Source organism: Periplaneta americana, chromosome 3 (assembly GCF_040183065.1).
Source record: "Periplaneta americana isolate PAMFEO1 chromosome 3, P.americana_PAMFEO1_priV1, whole genome shotgun sequence".
In the NCBI taxonomy this organism is placed as follows: Eukaryota; Metazoa; Arthropoda; class Insecta; order Blattodea; family Blattidae; genus Periplaneta; species Periplaneta americana.
The window spans coordinates 100049042-100072381 of NC_091119.1; the positions used below are offsets into that span (position 1 = coordinate 100049042).

At 36.1% G+C, this 23340-nt stretch overlaps 1 protein-coding gene and 1 long non-coding RNA gene across 2 annotated transcripts in view; one reads left to right on the plus strand and one right to left on the minus strand.

The window, feature by feature from the left end:
- LOC138696329 (uncharacterized) overlaps positions 1–23340 on the minus strand; it is a 130323-nt gene that overhangs the window by 14112 nt on the left and 92871 nt on the right. The window contains exons 3-4 of the long non-coding RNA XR_011331324.1: positions 7358–7456; positions 6740–6864 (exon numbers count right to left, since the gene is read on the minus strand). This is a non-coding gene — a long non-coding RNA (uncharacterized lncRNA). The remainder of the gene's footprint in view (positions 1–6739; positions 6865–7357; positions 7457–23340) is intronic.
- LOC138696328 (putative gustatory receptor 28a) overlaps positions 9166–23340 on the plus strand; it is a 45051-nt gene continuing 30876 nt past the window's right edge. The window contains exon 1 of the mRNA XM_069821139.1: positions 9166–10091. Coding sequence (XP_069677240.1) covers positions 9231–10091 — 861 coding nt within the window. The 5' untranslated portion in view covers positions 9166–9230. The remainder of the gene's footprint in view (positions 10092–23340) is intronic.

Genomic DNA, 23340 nt, shown 5'->3' on the forward strand with positions numbered 1-23340 from the left:
ACCCTGCCGATGCACTGCCCTACCAATGCAACCAGCACATTGGCACGTCTTAAGGCGGCTTTACACTGAAGCAACCATAGGCAATCACGCAGCATGCGACATGATCGCATGCTGCAAGTTGCTCACTTTGAGTACGGCTTGCGGCGCTAATCCTCCGGTTGCTCCAGTTCGCAAGCTGCAGGTTGCTCACTTTGTCTAGGCGGCAGCACAGCCACATACGGCTTGCGGCGCCAATCCGCCGGTTGCTCTAGTTTGCAAGCTTATCCACCGCTGATGGGTTCAGTAGTCTAGTCGCATGCGGCACGATGAATTGAGATACAATTTTTTTTTCGTTTGTCTTTTCTGTTTTCTTTTTTTTCCGCTTTTCTTAAACTAGTACGTACACAACACCCATGCCCGAGGCGGGACTCGAACCCACAACCTTTCGGACCAAGCGATAAAGACAAAAATAAAACAAATCTTCTAATTGAAGAATACCATGGAAATCACATTTTGTGGGACTTACGAGATCCCAATTACAAAGATAATAGAAAGAAGTTGAAGTAATGGGTGAAAAAATAGCTTTAAATTCGATTGTGGCAGTAAAGGAAGCTAAAGACAAAGTAAAAAACTTGAGAAAACATTCCACAGCTACAGGAAGAAAAAAAATCTGGTCAGCTCAGGATGATCCGTGGGTACATTTCGCTTCACTGTGTTTCCTTCTTGATGTTGACGCGCCAAGAAAGTGACTTTCAACTGATGAGAATAATGATTCCGAGGCAAGTGTTTGTATTTAGTGTACGTAAAATCATTATATCAGTGATCAAACGCATTTACGTAAAATTAAAATAATAGAATACCTGTTATGAAAGAAATGCATTGTCAGGAAAATAATAAAGAGCCAGTTTAATTATTTAAATGTCTTTATTGTACACAATAATAGCAGTGAACATTTTCCATATTTTCACTTTTAGCACAAATTTTCAGTTTTATGCCAAATTTTAACAGGGTAAACACGTCTAAATATAAGTGCCTTGCCATGGGACACTTCCTTCACTGGACACGAAGTAGGCTTTAAACTCATCCCTGATAGTCTTTGCTGCCTCTTTCTGTCTTCTAGGAAGTCTCTGAAGGTCTAGAATGCCTGTGTCTCCTCGAGTTATATTTCGCCACGCAACGGGATAATTGTTTCATCCTGTCTTTCACACTCGAAACTTCCTGACCCGTTTTGTGTTCTCTAATTTCAAAAGTAATGTTTTCGGAATACACAAAATGTGCAATGTAGTTTTTCAGCTTGTATAATACCTCGATAAATAATTGGTATCGGATTTTGAAATGAGAGAAGCTACCTTGTTCATAAGACAATCGAAGTCCTCTTTACTAATTCGGATAAAATTTCTGAACAGGTAAGCGTCATGAGCAAGGAGTTTATTCAAAAAGTCATTGCGGTGTATAGGCTACGACTATTTATGAAGATCTGCCTGCACCACATCTTTCTCTGAATAAGTTTCCTCCTCCTGTTCAAAAGTAGTAGGTAGGCAGCAGCAGCATCTGTCTGCACCGACATCTCTGCATAAACTCGCTCAAAAATTAAAGCAACCAATCGCAATGGGAGTAAATGAGTCGGCAGCATGCTGCAATGATTGCTCCCGACAGCATGTTCATTGTATTATTGTGTACAATAAATACATTTAAATAATTAAACTGGCTCTTTATTATTTTCCTGACAATGCATTTCTTTCATAACAGGTATTCTATTATTTTAATTTTACGTAAAATGCGTTTGATCACTGATATAATGATTTTATGTACAGATTCCCTGGAAAAGGATGAGACGATTGAATATTCCTAAGTCTCAGATGTAAGACACTGCGCATGATCGGAGACCAGAGCACTGATACACAGAATAACGAATATTGAGTTACTGAAATGCAGGCTATTTGGTTTGTTACTAGCATCGTTCCGAAATTCACTTCAAAAACTGTAAAATATATGATAATATTACGTAAATAAAAGATAAATAAATAAATAAATAAATAAATAAATAAATAAATAAATAAATATATATATATATATATATATATATATATATATATATATATATATATATAAATCGTGTAGTTAATTAGACAATGGACCTTCATGACTAGATCGACACTCCGCACAGAAAGGAACGCTTTCATGTCGTTTCAATAGCTCAGACGGTAAGACTTCTGCGTGTTGTGTAGAAGAGTGCGAGTTCGATTCTTAGTCTACACAACGATTTTTTTTTATCTAAATAACGTTGAAATAGCTAAGTAACGTTGAAATAGAAATTTACAAGATCCTGAGATTAACTGTTAAAGATCGCAAACAATACAAAATTAAAAGTTATAATATTATAAACGTTAATCTAATGAATGCATTTATACACACATATACAATGTAAATGCATATATATTAAAAACTAACAATTAAAATGAAATTAAAAAAATATATGTAATAATAGACAAACTTTTACAAAGGTTTAGAGTCCATAGGCTAAGTCATTTGTTGAGTAATTATTACAATATTTTATTAATAGCTTTCCCATATGTGTAAGAAATGCACTCGCACAAAACAATTTTTGTTAAAAGTATGGCTTTGGATTATTTCATTCTCACCCCTTCAGTTAATTTTAACTATTTTATCTACGTGTTTGCAATAGTGTTTAATTTAATGTGCATTCAATTTTATTCATGTTATGATTGAATGAAAAAGCACTGTTGCAGTTATTGACTAATTACATATATTAATACTAATTATTAAATGCATCTGTTAAGTAACCAATTGCAGTATATTTTGCAAAATCTTGAATGTTTAAGTTGTCAATAATATTTCTCTACTATACACTATAATACGTTAAAAGAATTTGCAATAGATTTGCGATCCTCTACTTTATAATCATTGGTTTCAATGAAAAAAAAATTTCTTTCTTAGGATATCTACAAGTTTAAATTTAATAATATTCCGAATAGGTTTAATTGTATTATCTGAATTTTGTACTTTTCTATTCAAATATATTCTATTTCCCTCTTTCATAATTTTTGATAAATTACACTGTACTTCTTGCAGTATTTAAGAACATGAGGATCATTACATTGCAACTCATTACATATAGATTCTTCTTTTTAATACATGAGATTTTGAAGTACCTGCGTTACCTACATGTTTTTACTTTTGAATTTTTTCACAACATTGAGTGGAGAACATCCACTGAAGTGATTATGAAATTAAGTGAAAAATTCAATACATTTACTCTTAATATCAGTAGTACCAGTATCATATATGTTTTTCCAAGATTCATTTTGTAGACATAAATGTGAATAATCACTAGATACAGCATTTACGATCCTTTCTTAGTTTTTAAATTAATATTTTGAAATTGTTCAGTAACATTGGAACACTTAGGATTTGTTTATCATGTTCAGACAAACCATGGGTTATAGGTTCTGTCGAATAGGAATTCAGTCTAATTCTGTGTACAAAACATTTATCAATGGCTGTGCTACTTCAGCTTGTATGCTGTGGGAAAATGACTCTGCGACTAAGGTTTCCAGTTTCAAGGAGTGAATTTAATTTACTTTTACGGAAAAGTTTCGAGAGATAATCTATGTTTATGTCACTAGAGATCACAAATTCCATATGAGATTTCTAAAGTCTTTTCTTTACAAATTCAATGTTGGCTATAAATATTCATAAATAATGTAAGAAATATGAATGATTGTAGTTAGAAGTGTGATTTACATTATAAAAAGCAAGAAGTTACATTCCTCCGTAAGATTCGAACTTTCGATGATGGTTTTGTCGTCCAACGCACAACCACGGACCTATTCAATGCTTATGTTAATAACCTACAATTTAGCTGTAGCAATGTGGTGTCATAACTTGGGGTTTGTTTACTTAATGTAATTAGATTTAATTTGATTAGTTTCGCAACAATTGGACTTCCTGTTATATCCTGTAATTTAGATATTTAATTTAGGGTTGATTTATTAACTCTTACTATGCAATATGCCTGTTATTTCAATAATTCTATATTACGTTAAATAGTCATTGTCTACACTAAAGTATTATCGTCATCCCTCATTTCTCATCGTAATGGCGAACCGACGTGACATGAGACAGCGAGTTATAGCTCTAGTTGAGGCTGGATATGGGGCTAGATCTGCTGGCCGTTTGGTCGGTGTTCCTGGAAGTACAGCCGCGAGGTGGGTTCATCGTTACCAAAATTTAGGGGAGGTCGAAAATCGCCTTATTCCTGGGCGTTCGCGGATTTCTTCATTGGAAAAGATGCTCTCTTATTCGAGACAGTTCGACAGGACCCCTTTCGGACTGTTAACGAAATAAGAGATGAATCTAACTTTCCCGGCTCTTCACAGACTGTGATCAGCAGGTTGAGGAACCGCGGTATTAGGAGTCGGAGGGCTGCGCAAATGGAAATATTGGGGGAAGCACAAGCTGTCGACCATCTTGCCTTCGCTACCAATCGAGTGGATTTCGATTGGAGAAATGTAATTTTCTCCGACGAAACCACCATCTCGAGTGATTACGAAGGTCCTGTCCGTGTCTATCGTGAGGATGGTCTCCGACATGACCAGCGCTATGTGCACCGACGTGAAAGATCGGGGCGCTTTACCATATCGTGTTAGGGGTGGATGTCTTACGATGGACCTGGCGTTATAGAACGCATCGATGGCCGGTTTAATGCGGGAACTTACTAGCACATTCTGGAAAATATCTTCCTTCCCTCCGTCCGAGAACGTTTTCCCGAAGGAACATTGCTGTTGCAGCAGGATAACCATCCCGTGCACTATGCTGCAAGCATTCAAAGATGGTTTCAAAGAAGACCCGAGATCGAAATCATTAATTGGCCTCCGAAGTCACCTGATTTGAATGTCATCGAAAATTTATGGGCGGAATTGCAAAAGAGAAGGATAGCCAATTATGCCCACAGACGCCCTCGAAATCGAGAGGAATTGTGGGATCAAGTTGTTAACACCTGGGAAGATCTCGCCGGGGATCAGAACTTATTCCACAATCTCGTGACATCCATGCCGGATCGACTTAGAGCTGTAATAGAAGCTGATGGCATGTGGACAAGATTTTAAGTTAACAGGTCTCTTTTTTTGTTTTTATGATTTTTCTTTGAGGAAGAATACTTTTAACTACCAAGTAAGATTTATTTTTTTTGACGAGGTTCAGCCCACTTGTAAGACCCAGAAATTGGACATAAATTATTCCATATTTTTCGACAAATTAGACAGTCGAGGAACTCTGAACAAATTAATTACACCTCAATAAAAAAAAGTTTTACCCGGGATCGAACACGAGACGTTTCGGTTATACAGTGGAACCGACACGCTATTATATGAGCTAACGAGACAAGACAGTGACAGCAGCAGTACAGAATGTAGATCCCTTAGCAGACATTTGCCATTCGGTACAGTGAAGCAATGATATTTTGTGACTCGAGCTATGTCATGAAATCCTGGCCTTAAATGGCAGTCTTCTTCGTGATCCTTATTCTGGTCCTTGTCCTTGTTGTGGTCCTTGTAACAATTCTTGTACTATTTGTCATGTTATGTATCGTTAGGTCGATATCGATTGAACCGCGCTGTAGAACTTTAACTTCCGACGACCAAGAATCGTCTCATTCTTTTTCAGGGTAACTGTACACTAAATACAAACACTTGCCTCGGAATCATTATTCTCATCAGTTGAAAGTCACTTTCTTGGCGCGTCAACATCAAGAAGGAAACACAGTGAAGCGAAATGCACCCACGGATCATTCTGAGCTGACCAGCTTTTTTTTCTTCCTGTAACTGTGGAATGTTTTCTCAAGTTTTTTACTTTGTCTTTAGCTTCCTTTACTGCCACAATCGAATTTAAAGCTATTTTTTCACCCATAACTTCAACTTCTTTCTATTATCTTTGTAATTGGGATCTCGTAAGTCCCACAAAATGTGATTTCCATGGTATTCTTCAATTAGAAGCTTTGTTTTATTTTTGTCTCTATCGCTTGGTCCTAAAGGTTGTGGGTTCGAGTCCCGCCTCGGGCATGGGTGTTGTGTACGTACTAGTTTAAGAAAAGCGAAAAAAAAAAGAAAATAGAAAAACAGAAAAGAGAAACGAAAAAAAAAATTGTATCCCAATTTATCGTGCCGCATGCGACTGGACTACTGAACCCATCAGCGGTGGATAAGCTTGCGAACTAGAGCAACCGGCGGATTGGCGCCGCAAGCCATATGCGACTGTGCTGCCGCCTAGACAAAGTGAGCAACCTGCAGCATGCGATCGTGCCGCATGCTGCGTGATTGCCTTTGGTTGCTTCAGTGTAAATACATTTTAAGCTTGCGAACTGGAGCAACCGGAGGATTAGCGCCGGAAGCCGTACTCAAAGTGAGCAACTTGCAGCATACGATCATGTCGCATGCTGCGTGATTGCCTATGGTTGCTTCAGTGAAAATCCGCTTTAACATCCTGATAGAGCAAGCCCTGACAACCTGGCCAACGCGCGAAAAAGACGAAAAAAAAACAAAACAATGCAACACTACGACATCCTTAATTATGCAGTAACATCTGAAAGCAGACCAGCCAACTTTACTCTTACAAACTAAAAATCCTACAACGAAACTACAACCACCTTGCCAGGGGTGGTTCGCGAAATTGTGAAATGATTCAGCCAGTGATCCTTACTGATCATAAAGCAACAATAAAGTGACAATTTGTGCAGTCCTACTATTCGTGGAGATCTCGCAGGAAACTTTTCTCATTGGACTGCAGTGGAAGCGGGTGGTGAGAAATCTGGATGGAGAGCCAGCTGGCTATCGTGCAGATTTCGAGCAACATTGCATATGATGAAACCTGAAGTTAAAATGTAGATGCACTAAAATCAGTGTACCTATTAGTTGCTTCTTAATATAGTAGATATGAAACAAGCTCCAATTGAATGCCTCGCATGGTTGAACTTTTAAAACCTAGCTACAATAGTAAACCCTACATAAGTGATCGGAAATATTTTAACGGAAAATTTTAGCAGCACAATATTGTAATACACATAGCTGGTAAAGTGCAAAACTCGCTAAGTACCGGGAACCAGAATGTTTAGGAATGCAATAAAACTGTCGCATTAAATTTGCTCGAGACGTGAACAAGAGTATGGTTCGTAACATTGGTTGAAATGATTGAGAATTTTATGAATCACATTTGTTCATTTATCAAGCAAATTATTTAACACAGCAGTTCTATTGCATTTCTGAAAATTAGTTCTCAGAACTTACTGGGTATTTGCAGGTTTACAAACAAATTATTTTTTAGATTTTAATAAAGTAGTGTCAGAACCTAGAACGGAACTTACCGGAGAAATCCCCTTCTGTTTCCTCTTCGGAGTTCAGGGTCTGTAGGATACATCGCTTGAAGTTACCAACCTGCCTCGGCTATAGGACTGATCCATATTCTGAAACAGATTCGGTCAAGAGGTCAACTAAATATTCATTTTTTATTATTTTATAGTCCTCAAATTATCAGTCCGGCTAATTCTTTTTCTTTTTATTATTCGTTAGATTGCAGAAATGCATTTGAATACAATACACCGGAATTTTATTGTTTTATAGATCTAAATAAGGCATTTGATAATGTGCAACTACATATAATTTTAGATAAATTAAACGTACCTAATGGATTGATTTTATTAATACAAGACAGATAGGAAATAAGGCAAAGATTAAAGTAGATTGAACATTTACACAAGTTACATTAAATAAAGGCATCAGACGAGGAGAATCACTCAGTCCACTACTTTAATATTTTAATGGATTTTATCATGCAAGAGACAAGCAGGGATACCGGTACTTAATGGATACAGGAGAATTAAATTTAGTTGCTTATGCAGATGTTCTAATTAGCAATTCAGAAGAAAACTTACTGTTTCTCACTGGTATATTATCAAAAGGCGCAAGAAGGCGCAATTTTTTCTTTTAGAATCCAAAAATAGATATGTTAGACAATATCTTACAACATAAATCAGAATCGGCGAGTTTTGGAAAACTTTTGTAGGTCTGCGTGAACATTTTTTCAATTACCGGCGGAACATATTTACTTACTTGCTTACAAATGGTTTTTAAGGAACCCGGAGGTTCATTGCCGCCCTCACATTACCCCGCCATCGGTCCCTGTCCCGTGCAAGATTAATCCAGTCTCTATCATCATATCCCACCTCCCTCAAATCCATTTTAATATTATCCTCCCATCTACGTCTCGGCCTACCCAAAGGTCTTTTTCCCTCCGGCCGCCCAAATAACACTCTATATGCATTTCGGAACATATTTACTACGATATTAAATACTTTAAAATATAACGACTAATGACATAATATGATTAAAACATCACTGTGTCAGAATAATATACGCATAAACAAAGTCAGAAAATACATTACTCGCCATTTAACAAAAGATTAAGTTGCCAGAAATGTGTTTTGAAACGCGCGTCAGAAATAAGCTTAGCGGCAAGGGACCAGGCACACACACAAAAGCTCACTTTCAGCTTTCACCACTAACTGAGGAGAGTTTAAGTGCAGTCATCAGCTGCAGGTTTATGACCCACAGACATAATAGAACAATGGTAGGTGGGGTACATCCTGTTATTCGCATTTTGAAAAATCGATTTTTGGCCGGGTTTTGAGGTGATCGGTACCGCTGTATAGCAGGATATCTTTTTGTAAGGAAGAAAATCTGTATGTGGAAATATCTAGTTGTTTTGGTTTTTCTACTTTCTTATTTAAACATTAGAAACTGCACCAATTTTACAAGGCGTTGAAGGATATCTATTTGCGAGGAAGAAAACATTTACCATGTGGAAATACATTGTGATTTTTTCTGGAATTCATACACTCAGAAACAGGAATCTCTTCGGCCAGATTTCAACTCGCGAACTCCAGACGCAATAACATGAAAGCAAAAATTAATAACCTATGACTAATAAACATTCACTTATAACAAATGTTGTTTGTTTTATATTTTTATTGTATTATTTTTTACTCATGAAACAGGTAATTTGTAGATCTATAATGTATATCTACGAAACCTAGATGCAAGTGTGATAAGTACTTTGTGAATTAGTTAAGTGCTAGATTGTTTACTTAATTAAGTAATAAAACTTACTTGCCTTCCGGAGAAATGCGTCGCACTTATTGATCAGAAATTATGTATTAGGCTGGATTAGTACTGCACGTAATGCCTGTCGCCGGTATGACGTTAGTCGATGCTCTCAAACCGATAATCTACTTGTCCAACTGTATTGGATTACCAACTTTCTCTGATGTACATTCTACCGGTAACATGTTTAAGATCAAGTCAGTGTATGGGTTTGTGCTTATAGTTTTGGCCACTGGGAATATCGTGGCAGACCAGATTTCTGTGCTGAAAAAGTGGAATTGTGGACTATGGAGAAACGTGACCTTCGCGCTGCACTCAGTCGTGAACATCACATACGTGGTGATGAACTGTCTCTCATACGTAGTATGTATACGTGTTTCGAAGCCCATTAGTGTGATAGTCGACAAGCTGTCTTGTTTGGAGACGTCCTTGAGGCACCGAGACGCCATGTATCGCAAGGTGTTCTGTGAGGTGTTCCTGCATATCAGTTTTTGTGTAACCACCGTCATCGTGTTCACGTCCATGGATATTCTGATGAATAACTTGTATCCGGCATCAACACTGTTGGCCTACGGGCTGTCAGAGATGGTGGTGAACGTTGCCGGCCAGCAGTTTGTGGCCCTCGTTCTGGTGCTAAGACATCACTTTCAAGATCTCAATGCACGTCTAGACGTCAGGGACAAACATGTGTACACACAACTGTGTGACGTGGCTGGGGTTGTCAACCGAGTGTTTTCGAGCCACGTGCTGCTCACGATTGCCTACCAATTTGTCTTCATCGTGTCTGGGTGGTTCTTCTCCTTCTCATCTCTGATGATTTCAATGATGAACGACGCTTTGGATATGTATACGGCAGTGTTCGGAATAGGACTATGGGCCTTTCGCTACGCCCTGGGGCTACTATGGTTGATACATAATTGCACCGAAACTTCTAACGAGGTGAGATTTGGCACACTAAACTTACCAAGTTTGTCACCCGAATTACTGCAGTTTACGGTGTGAACAACGCATATTTTAACCTTAAAAATAAGTCTAAACTCTACTCCACTCTTGTATTGTATTGTATTGTATTTATTAACATTCCATGGTATTCATACATTGCTTACAGCTAGAATATGGAACAAGTCAAAAAACTTAATAAGTTACTATTATAAAATCTTAATTTATAGTCACAGTCTAGAAAAAATATATACAGATGAGATTTACAATATAGTCTACTAGTACAACACAAAGTTTTGGTATCAATTTCATGAAGTGTTATTGAATGTCATAAATTCACCTACAGAATAGAAGGCGTGAGAAATGAGGTACTTCTTCAATTTGGCTCTAAATAATTTTTTTATTTTGAGTTTCATTTTTTATATCGATAGGGAGGCTGTTAAAAATTTTTGCTGCCATATAACGCACTCCTTATTGATAGCACGATAGACTTACCGATGGAGTATGAAAGTCATTTTTTGACGTGTATTTATGCTATGAACTGTTGAATTAGTTACAAAGTTTTCACAATTACATACGAGGAAGATTATTAATGAAAAGACATACTGACAAGCCATGGGCATTATTTGTAGTATTTTGAAAATAGTCCTACAAGATTCCCTAGATTTGGCACCTACTATTATTGTAATTACTCTTTTTTGTAATAGAAATGTATTGTTACTATCTGTGGAATTTCCCCAGAATATTATTCCAAAACTCATTACCGAGTGGAAGTATGCAAAGTATACTGTTTTTAAGGTATTGATATTTACTATCTTTTGCACAGATCTAATAGCAAAAGAAGCTGAATTTAGTTTGGGGGTAATTTCTTTAATATGATTTTTCCAATTTAACACATTTTCGATTTTTAAGCCAAGAAATTTGGTTGTTGTTTCTAATAGGGATCTATTATTAATTATTGCGCTAGAAATTTGCGACGTTGAATTTGGACAGGATTTAAATTGTACAAAGAGATTATCATGATAGTAATACTTAAGACCCTTTCAAGGCACCAACTCGGCGTACATTACCGGCACAGCGCTTGCCTTCTGATCGGAGCCGTGCTCGGACGTGGGTCGATTCTTATTTGGGCTCATTAGGTCCCTACCTTGTTGTGTTCTTTCTAACTATAAGGCGAATGTCAGGTAAAATATGGCGGATCATCGACATCATCTCGCCAAATGCCGTCTCGGTGTCATCAATTCTATCGAAGCTAAATAATCTATTACCCAGTTGGTGTAGCATAGTTAAATAACTAACTAAGAAAGACTTTTTCTTCACGCGTTACAATATTTTTATTAAAAAAATAAGCACGGATTGAAAAGCAACAACGGAATTTTATTTGAATAACAGTTTTAAATTTAGTGAGAAATTATTATTTAACACTGGCTCAATGAAGGACACAGTTTTACTTACAATGCGGTAAAGGTTACCAGTGTTACTGTCCATTACTCAGGAGAAGACGAGCGGAAAGAATGTGACCTTCTTGACTATCGCTGTTTATTATTATAAACATCTCTCAGATAAGCATCCCAGTAGCCAGGTTATTACTCGTGCAGGAAACGTGAGTAACAATGCGTATGGAAATTAAAGCTAAGTTGAACAGAAGGAGACCTAATGTTTCCGTTTACTGCAGTACAAATATTGCACGTGTTGTCTTACGTTATCTGTTCACATCCCTTCCTCCTCAGTCCGCTCTCGTCTTCTCCTGAGTCACCGACAGTAGTTGGGATTCAGAAAATTTTTCCTTCAGAAATATCCCCACGTTTTCTCTACATTTCTCTATTGCATTGAAAATCCCCCCCACTTGTCATTAAACACGTGAGTTATTGGTCAATTGTTTATTTTAGCATACGATATTTATGTTGAGTACTTGGGGGTCCTATACCAGTCTGATTAATTTCCAGCTGTCCCCATGACTTTGAAATAAATTTATTTGTGAATTAATACAATTTTGTCTCCAGTTTTGAATATTATGTTGAGTAACAGTCTACGCTACGACTGGCACTAATCCTAATGAAGTAAACTATTCATCATTACTGATGACCACAATACGACCATATGCAAGATGGTGGAAAAGGGTTAATGAGCACTTGTATTGAACAGTGTGTACATTTAATTTGCAATGACATACTCAAAACAGTGTTTCTCTAGGGCAGGCATGCCCAGGAACTTTCACCACGGGGTAAGCTACAGTAAGTGTAATCCGTGCTCGGAATGAGGGGCGGGTGTACCAGCTGGAGGGAGGGTAAAGCCAGTTCCTCACAGACTGCGATTTCAACCAGTTTATGGGAGAGTAACAACCATGGCTCATCGATTATTATAATATTGAATAGAGTAAGTTATGGAATAAACACGAAATTTTATTAGTACAATAATTATTATATAATTGTCTATATCATTATACCACTTAATTGAAATTATTAATTTAATTTTCAAACACATTCTTTGTGTACAATATTTATAGGCCTATCACTTATGAAGTAAATTATTATTCTTTTTAATAGTACAAAGTTATAATATTTAGACTTAGAGCATGGTACATCCTTCTTGAACTGAAGAAATGGAAAGTGTGAGCCGCCAAATAAATTCAAGAAACCAATGCATACTGTCAAAAATAGAACCTTCTAAAATTATTTTGTGGATTCGTCTCGCTTTATTATTACGGTCTTACTAATAAAAACTCTATATACAGACGTTTAACTCTCTTATACTTATACAATGAGTAGCTCGTTTATAAGTCGTGTGTAAATTCCTTACTAATAATCACTACATACGTCGTGTATAAGAGTATAACTGTTACACAGCTACGTCATAGTTTCGTCATTACTTCGTTACGAAAGGTAATAGAATATCTGAGGTTCTCTGTTGCATCCGGTAGAGCGCTCTAGTGTGCCATGTTAAGAATCGATAATACAACTGGCTCTGATCGATTACCACACTATATTTTGGTCAAAGAGTACAAGCTACAGCAATAATATTCTACTTATTCTGTGCTCTCTGGTGTGTTCTTCTGTGGTTACAAGGCATCCATCATCATAAAATTACAGTCGATACGAACCAACGAGTTAGAAAGAGAAAGATATAGAGTGGTCATTGCGCCGCCATGTTTGAAGAAAATTGAACGACCGTCGGTAATGAACTTATGCGCCCAAAACAAAGTGGGCGTGGTGATAACTGACATTAGAATCGTCAGCTGTCTTAATTTCGTTTGCATAAATCAGTTAAACTGAAGTGGAAAAACCTAGTATTTCGTCAAATACGTGCTAGGAACTTAATCTAAACTTATGTACGCTAAATTTAAATCACTTGAGCTATTCCTAGAAGGAATGCTTAAAAGAATAACCTAAGCAAAATTGTCATGTAGTATGACAAGAAGTCCTAGCAAATATACTGAAGAAAATGTTAATATTCCTAGGTTCTTTTAAATGCGACCTGCAAGATTGCCTATAAAATGAACGAGTATGATTCGGATGATTTTATTAAATTGTTTTCCCAGTCTCTACACGTTGCAAAACTATTTACTATACCATAAGATATAGAATGAAAGTAGGCCCTATCTGTAGTAAACAACCTTTACCTCCAAGCTTGTAACGTGGGTGAAACATGACAAAACACGCTTTCAGTTTTTTGTTACAGTAAAGTATAATTATTATCGAAATGTGAACGTGAGGCCAACAGCCGGCTGGTCTGTCTGAGCCTTTCAAGGGCTGTGGCACCACAGATAATTATTAGTGTATAATTGAGCACCCACGTACAATAATGGGGTAAGTAGTTACGAAATATATTCATACTTACCCCATTATTGCACGTGGGTGCTCAATTATGTTCTTTCATGTCCTTCCAGTCAAAATACTAACAACAATACGACCTACCCCAGAGTTTTGCGTTATTTTGGATGCGAGTGTCGAAATATAATTTTAATATTTGATTGCTATTACTAGGTTTGAAACGAAATTGTAGCAGTTTTATCCGTATTTAGTTTAACTTTATTACTAGTGAACCATTTATTTGATTAATCGTTTGTCTTCGAAATAGGCCTACTTCTTATAAGCTACAGCTCATCGTCTTCTTGTATAAGCAGTAAGGACAGAAGGAGCAGAAATAAAGGATGCAGGTGTCGAAATACAGTTTTAATATTGTATTGCTATTTGTTTCTCACTGGGTCTGAAACGGAATTGTATTGGTTTTATCCGTATTTAGTTTAAGTACATTACCAGTGAACCATTTATTTTGTTTATGCCGGGCGTTGTTACACATTTATGCATGAAAAAAAAATGCTGCTAATTAACAAAACTATGAACTTAACTTCATAAAATTTACATGAAATATGATATATCAGTTGTCTTTTTCCTTTTGACATTGCAGTTATACGCAGCACACACAACAGACATGTTTTTTCTTCGTTTTTTTGTACTTCTTACCTCCGTTATACAACATTGTAAGCAGACGAATTTTTACAAAGGTGGGCGCTTAGCTCAGATCTGCCGTGTTTCGCGGTGGCACCGCAAAGAGCGCTGTACAGGACAACATGGCCACTCTATAGTCTTCTCTTTCTAACTCGTTGATACGAACAGCTGTTAAAGGGGCGGCCATTTTTTCTCTGTATGCAACGCTTAAACAAGGGGTTTCGTGTATATAACTACTGCAAAGCAATTCCCATTGTATAGTTACAGATTGTTTATACACCCATCGCTTATGCATGGTTTATTAGTAACGTTTTCTGTCTCAACGCTGCATAAGTCTCGTATTAAAACTATGCACGGTTTATTAGTAAGACCGTTATAGTATAAGGGGTCAAACTAACGTTCACTTAATATCGTATAATAAAAGAGTGTACTTATACCTCCATGAACTTATTCTTGAGCATATCAACAAGAGCCGCACGTTCCTGGTATTTGTATTTATCATATTCCGTGCTATGATGTGAAGAATAATGTCTCTGTAAATTAATTTTGTGAGTTTATGCATAATTTTTGCACAAACTAAAGATCTGGCCACACCATTACATTCGACAAATAAATAACATATGTTTTCATTGAACATTAAAATAAACAGTAGGCAATGATGACCTTCGTTTCAAAGAAGACACTGTTTCTGATATTTTGTGTAATGTATATCTACTGTACTCTGTGCTTGTTCAGACGAGACTAGACTAGATTATTACTATTTAATACGTGAAAAATTCGTACCGGCACCGGGAATCGAACCCAGGACCTCTCAGCTCTGCGCCGTGGATCGTGTCCCGGCATAGCTCAGTTGGAAAGAGCGCTCAGCGCGCAGAGCTGAGAGGTCCTGGGTTCGATTCCCGGTGCCGGTACGAATTTTTCTCGTATTAAATAGTAATAATATATATTGGCTACTTCAGAGTAGTCGTGTAATATTCAATGAGGTGGGCGAGACCTCATACAAATGAATATGTGATATAGACTAGATTAGTTTAAACTGTTGTGCATGACCATGGATGGGCAACTCGTGCTCACAAAGTGCAAAAAGAACCTTGAAAGAGAGAAACAAAGAGAGAGCCAGCCGCAGCAGTTACAAGTTGTTTGTAGTTTCGCTCCAAAAGCAGTTTACTGCCACGGTACGCTCTGACGGCTCATGCAGGTAGTCGTGATATCTACTCCATGATTTGAATTTCAGAATGACGCATGGTACAATAAATTATAGTAATTTTAGACAGACTGTACCTAAACACACATAACAAAATTTTATTATTCCCTAGCTTTGTAAATTAGTTTAGTATGGAAACACAAGCTAAATACAATCTTTTCAAGATACAACAAACATAGCTGCAACACTTATTTATAGGCTTCGTATTCCGGCTACCTAAATATTGAAGTTAAGGACACATTGGACATATAGTACGCCGAACACAGTTAATGCAACGGATAAGGATATAAACAAACAGGTCGTCGCCGCGTGTTCGTGGAGTACAGTCAACTCCCGACATTCTGAAGCTATGCTATTAGACACATGCTTGAGCCGTAATGTTCATTTTCGTCGTGATCTTTGCAGTGAATAGTAACGTGCATTCGTAAGTTACGGAACTTGAACATATGCGGATGTCACTTGAAATGATTTTATATTGCAAGAAATTCTTTCAATAACTGGCGTTTAAAGATATCTGACCTACGATTTTGTGATCGTGTAGGCGAATTTTTCAACCACGGGATAAGTCAGAACCAAAGATAGAAAAAATTGACAACTTCGAAAGAGTTCCGCTTGTTCTCTATAGGTGGCACCATTACTGGGGCCATTAAAAAGGTGCCAGATAAAATTTTTATGTAGATTAAGCATAAATTATTCTCATAATTGACAATATCAGCAGTTTACAACTGTTTTACAATGAGTAAAGCAATATGAAAAATTGAATTATATAATGCGCGTATATTTATGTACGACTATTATCATCGCTATCTATTCATAGAAGTAATGACTAAAGAAGCTACACTTACATCAACAAATTATCGATCACTATCGATTAGTGGGGTCAGATATCTTTGAATGTCGCGTATATGACGTTATTGGTGCATGAACTATAAACATTTGTAAAAATTGTAATTGTAATATTGTAAAATGTTGACATGTTCCACATCTTAAAGCTTCATTGCTCATGTAAGATCTATGGAATAAAATAAATGAATGAATGAATGAATGATGAAGTATAAGATATTCCTATTGTCTGATATTTTTTCGTATTTCAGTAGGATATTATAGATATTGCTTATCGCTAAAAACCCACTAATTTTCTATGTACTTTTCTAGAAATTTTCTAAAATGTAGATTATTAAATTTATTATAGCCTACATCTTGATTACACAATTTCTTAATTAGGATGTTGGCACTGAACATCATGGTAGGCTACACAAACCCATGCTAAACGTCGAGTTAATATCTTCATAATATTCAGATTATGATAGTACTAGTTCTTTTAGATTACGTTCAACACACTTTCTGTGCCTTTTGGTATTCCAGTGTCTTTCAGTGCATTGTTTTTTGTCACTTTTACGTTTACTTTGCACTTTTATATGTAATGTTGTCTATATTAATAGTGAAAATATTAGTTCAAATATCCTCAACTATTCCCTGCAATATTACCCGCTTGAGCGTCTTACCTAAGGCATTTTATCTCTGTAATGAACCTTCAATCAGCCACAAAGACGTAGTTATTTAAATAATACGACTAGTCAGAGTAGTGATCTATAAGACTACTCACTTTGACTGCGTCCCGGTTTTGACTTCCTAGAGGAAGAGGACAGACGATGCGTAACTATTTTGTATACGAATGTACAGTTTCCCTGGAAAAGGATGAGACGATTGAATATTCCTAAGTCTCAGATGTAAGACACTGCGCATGATCGGAGACCGGAGCACTGATACACAAGATAACGAATATTGAGTTACTTAAATTCAGGCTATTTGGTTTGTTACTAGCATCGTTCCGAAATTCACTTCAAAAACTGCAAAAAATATGATAATATTACGTAAATAAAAGATAAATATATACATAAATCGTGTAGTTAAATCGACAATGGACCTTCATGATTAAATAACACTCCGCACAGAAAGGGAAGCTTTCATGTCGTTTCAATAGCTCAGACGGTAAGACTTCTGCGTGTTGTGTAGAAGAGTGCGAGTTCGATTCTTAGTCTACACAACGATTTTTTTTGTCTAAATAACGTTGAAATAGCTAAGTAACGTTGAAATAGAGTTTTACAAAGTCCTGAGATTAAGTGTTAATGATCACAAACAATACAAAATTACAAGTTATAATATTATAAACGTTATTCTAATGAATGCATTTATACACACATATACAATGTAAATGCATATATATTAAAAACTAACAATTAAAATGAAATTAAAAAAATATATATAATAATTGACAAACTTTTACAAAGGTTTAGAGTCCTCAGGCTATGTCATTTGTTGAGTAATTATTACAATATTTTATTAGTAGCTTTCCCATATGTGTACGAAATGCACTCGCACAAAACAATTTTTGTTAAAAGTATGGCTTTGGATTATTTCATTCTCACCCCTTCAGTTAATTTTAACTATTTTATCTACGTGTTTGCAATAGTGTTTAATTTAATGTGCATTCAATTTTATTCATGTTATGCTTGAATGAAAAAACACTGTTGCAGTTATTGAATAAATACATATATTAATACTAATTATTAAATGCATCTCTTAAGTAACCAATTGCAGTATCTTTTGCAAAATCTTGAATGTTTAAGTTGTCAATAATATTTCTCTACTATATACTATAATACGTTAAAAGAATTTGCAATAGATTTGCGATCCTCTACTTTATAATCACTGGTTTTAACGAAAAAAAATATTTTCTTTCTTAGAATATCTACGAGTTTAAATTTAATAATATTCCGAATAGGTTTAATTGCATTATCTGAATTTTGTACGTTTCTATTCAAATATATTCTATTTCCTTCTTTCATAATTTTTGATAAATTACACTGTACTTCTTGCAGTATTTAAGAACATGAGGATCATTACATTGCAACTCATTACATATAGATTCTTCTTTTTAATACATGAGATTTTGAAGTCCTGCGTTATCTACATGTTTTTACTTTTGAATTTTTTCACAACATTTAGTGGAGAACATCCACTGAAGTGATTATGAAATTAAGTGAAAAATTCAATACATTTACTCTTAATATCAGCAGTACCAGTATCATATATGTTTTTCCGAGGTTCATTTTGTAGACATAAATGTAAATAATCACTAGATACAGCATTACGATCCTTTGTTAGTTTTTAAATTAATATTTTGAAATTGTTCAATGACATTGGAAAAACTTAGGATTTGTTTATCATGTTCAGACAAACCATTGATTATAGGTTCTGTCGAATAGGAATTCAGTCTAATTCTGTGTACAAAACATTTATCAATGGCTGTGCTACTTCAGCTTGTGTGCTGTGGAAAAATGACTCTGCGACTAAGGTTTCCAGTTTCAAGGAGTGAATTTAATTTACTTTTACGGAAAAGTTCCGAGAGATAATCTATGTTTATGTCACTAGAGATCACAAATTCCATATGAGATTTCTAAAGTCTTTTCTTTACAAATTCAATGTTGGCTATAAATATTCATAAATAATGTAAGAAATATGAATGATTGTAGTTAGAAGTCTGATTTACATTATAAAAAGCAAGAAGTTACATTCTTCCGCAAGATTCGAACTTTCGATGATGGTTTTGTCGTCCAACGCACAAGCACGAACCTATTCAATGCTTATGTTAATAACCTACAATTTAGCTGTAGCAATGTGGTGTCATAACTTGGGGTTTGTTTACTTACTGTAATTAGATTTAATTTGATTAGTTTCGCAACAATTGGACTTCCTGTCATATCCTGTTATTTAGATATTTAATTTAGGGTTGATTTATTAACTCTTACTATGCAAGTTGCCTGTTATTTCAATAATTCTATATCACGTTAAATAGTCATTGTCTACAATAAAGTATTATCGTCATCCCTCATTTCTCATCGTAATGGCGAACCGACGTGACATGAGACAGCGAGTTATAGCTCTAGTCGAGGCTGGATATGGGGCTAGATCTGCTGGCCGTGTGGTCGGTGTTCCTGGAAGTACAGCCGCGAGGTGGGTTCATCGTTACCAAAATTTAGGGGAGGTCGAAAATCGCCTTATTCCTGGGCGTCCGCGGATTTCTTCATTGGAAGAGGATGCTCTCTTATTCGAGACAGTTCGACAGGACCCCTTTCGGACTGTTAACGAAATAAGAGCAGCATCTAACTTTCCCGGCTCTTCAAAGACTGTGATCAGCAGGTTGAGGAACCGCGGTATTAGGAGCCGGAGGGCTGCGCAAATGGTAATATTGGGGGAAGCACAAGCTGTCGACCGTCTTGCCTTCGCTACCAATCGAGTGGATTTCGATTGGAGAAATGTAATTTTCTCCGACGAAACCACCATCTCGAGTGATTACGAAGGTCCTGTCCGTGTCTATCGTGAGGATGGTCTCCGACATGACCAGCGCTATGTGCACCGACGTTAAAGATCGTGGCGCTTTAGCATATCGTGTTGGGGTGGATGTCTTACGATGGACCTGGCGTTATAGAACGCATCGATGGCCGGTTTAATGCGGGAACTTACGAGCACATTCTGGAAAATATATTCCTTCCCTCCGCCCGAGAACGTTTTCACGAAGGAACATTGCTGTTCCAGCAGGGTAACCATCCCGTGCACTATGCTGCAAGCATTCAAGGACGGTTTCAAAGAAGACCCGAGATCGAAATCATTAATTGGCCTCCGAAGTCACCTGATTTGAATGTCATCGAAAATTTATGGGCGGAATTGAAAAAGAGAAGGATAGCCACCTATGCCCACCGACGCCCTCGAAATCGAGACGAATTGTGGGATCAAGTTGTTGACACCTGGGAAAATTTCGCCGGGGATCAGAACTTCTTCCACAATCTCGTGACATCCATGCCGGATCGACTTAGATCTGTAATAGAAGCTGATGACATGTGGACAAGATTTTAAGTTGACAGGTCTCTTTTTGTTTCTTACGATTTTTTTTGAGGAAGAATACTTTTAACTTCCAAGAAAGATTTATTTTTTTACGAGGTTCAGCCCACTTGTAAGATCCAGAAATTGGACATAAATTATTCCATATTTTTCGAAAAATTAGCCAGTCGAGGAACTCTGAACAAATTAATTACACCTCAATAAAAAGAAAGTTTTACCCTGGATCGAACACGAGACGTTTCGGTTATACAGTGGAACCGACACGCTACTATATGAGCTACCGAGACAAGACAGTGACAGCAGCAGTCCAGAATGTAGATCCCTTAGCAGGCATTTGCCATTCGGTACAGTGAAGCAATGATATTTTGTGACTCGAGCTATGTTGTGAAATCCTGGCCTTAAATGGCAGTCTTCTTCGTGATCCTTATTCTGGTCCTTGTCCTTGTTGTGGTCCTTGTAATAATTCTTGTACTATTTCTCATGGTATGAATCGTTACGTCGATATCGATTGAACCGCGCTGTAGAACTTTAACTTCCGACGACCAAGAATCGTCTCATTCTTTTTCAGGGTAACTGTACATGTACCTGCGCTGTGACGTCACATAACTTCGAATCAGGCAACCTCATTCCAGTTTATAGGTAGCTGAATTACGAAGCCGACTTATTTATTATTACACTATTTGTTAATATTTCTCATTCTGTCTTATTTGAAATATAGAACTCTCCACAATAGACACATCAATCTATAGTCCATTCGCTTTCGTAACCGACATCGCACCTACACAAGAGCAGCAGTACCTCCACTCAAGCGAAACAAACTCCCAATCTCCACTCCTCCCTTCTGCTCAGTGTAAGGGTTGTCCACACCTTTAACTCGTAGCTATTTGAACATCAGCCACGGGAAAACATACATACTGTAACTTTCATTCATAATTTTATTATTTTATACCGAATAAAAATTAGGACCATATAATTTTTCTAATAAATAACATTATACGCATTATACCAACTACTGAATATGAAATAAATATGGATTATTTGCTCAATAAACTTAATAATACGAATCACAAACATTTCATAAATATTTAGTATGTATTAGGTATTAAATATAAAACACACTTACTTTAAAACAACATTGGACATATTGTTAATGGAAAGCATAAACATAATATATATATAGGCCTACACAAGTTTTTTTTTTTTTCAAAAGTAACGCATAACTGCAGTTAAAATTGTACCTTCACTCCCGTCCCAGTTACTGTGCACTTACAATGTAAGGATTGTCCAAATTTTCCCTTGCATCCATTTGTTTTATCAGTAAACACTAGGAAACAGATACATACATTTATTCATAACATTTAATACCCAATATGAATAAAGTACATATAATTTCTGTAATAAGTAACATGATATGCATTAGGCCAACTCTTGGACATAAAATACGTATGGATTGTTTGCTCCATAAACTTCACACGAATCACAAACATAACATTAATATGTATTAGGTATTAGATGTATACACATTTAATCTATAACAACAATGGATATAATATTAATGGAAAACATAAGATATACAAGTGTTTCTTATGTAACTCATAATTGCAGTTGGAATTGTATGAGAGGATTTTGGATAAGTATCTTAGATATGTCAAACCTTGCATTTAGAAAGGAATATTTTTATGGATAACAAAATATTTTTGCAACTATTGTTGCGCGAGTTAAGTCATCGAGAATATTTTATTAATGTCTTATACCAAGGTGAATGTAAGGAGCAAAATACTGAACTGTGATGTGGTAAAATATATGAGAGAAGTTAAAGGAAACCACGAAAGCAATTCTAAAAGTGACAGGAAATTAGGAAAATCCCTGTGATTGCGTGAAACGTTTGTAATAGAATTAAGTAATAACGTATAATATGCACTTTCTGTAACACTGTATTGTAGTGATTTTTTATTCATATATTTACATGGCTCATATACCCAATATTTCCATGACTATTGTTTGGATGACATCGAGGCACATTAAATAAGTAATAGAGCTAGACCAGCTATGGAGACTATCAGCAAAGTAGGGAGAGCACGTTTCCTACTCACCCCATATTCGTTTGATTGGCAGGCGAGGGGTAAGGCAGTTGTTTTGCTAAGTCGAGTGCAGTGGTGGATTCGACACACCTTGCGCATCAGTAATTTCTCCGCTGTTAGTTCTTTTTTCAAAATCTTTACAGTCTTTTGTTTGTATGAAGTACATGTGTCATACAATAATTATTACAGCCGCTTACTGTGATTAGGAAAATTATATATTCTTCAATTGCATAACCATTCCTTTACCATGGGCACGAAAAATTCTTTAACTGCCGTGTGATCGACACAATAAATTGTTTCTTTTTAAAAACAAGAAAGAAAAAAACAAAGCTCTATTGCCATTTAACTGTACAATATATTAAAAAATATAATGATCAACGCAATAAATTGTTTTTTAACCAATAAAGAAAGTAACTAAGATCCATTGTCATTTAACTTGAAAACATATTGAACACAATATAATGATCAACATAATCAATTGTTTCTTTGTAAAAACACTAAAGAAAGTAACTAAGCTCCATTGTTATTTAACTTTAAAACATGTTAAACAAAATATATGAGATATGAATGAAACGAAATACTACTGAAGGCCTATACTGCTAGTTTTCATTTTT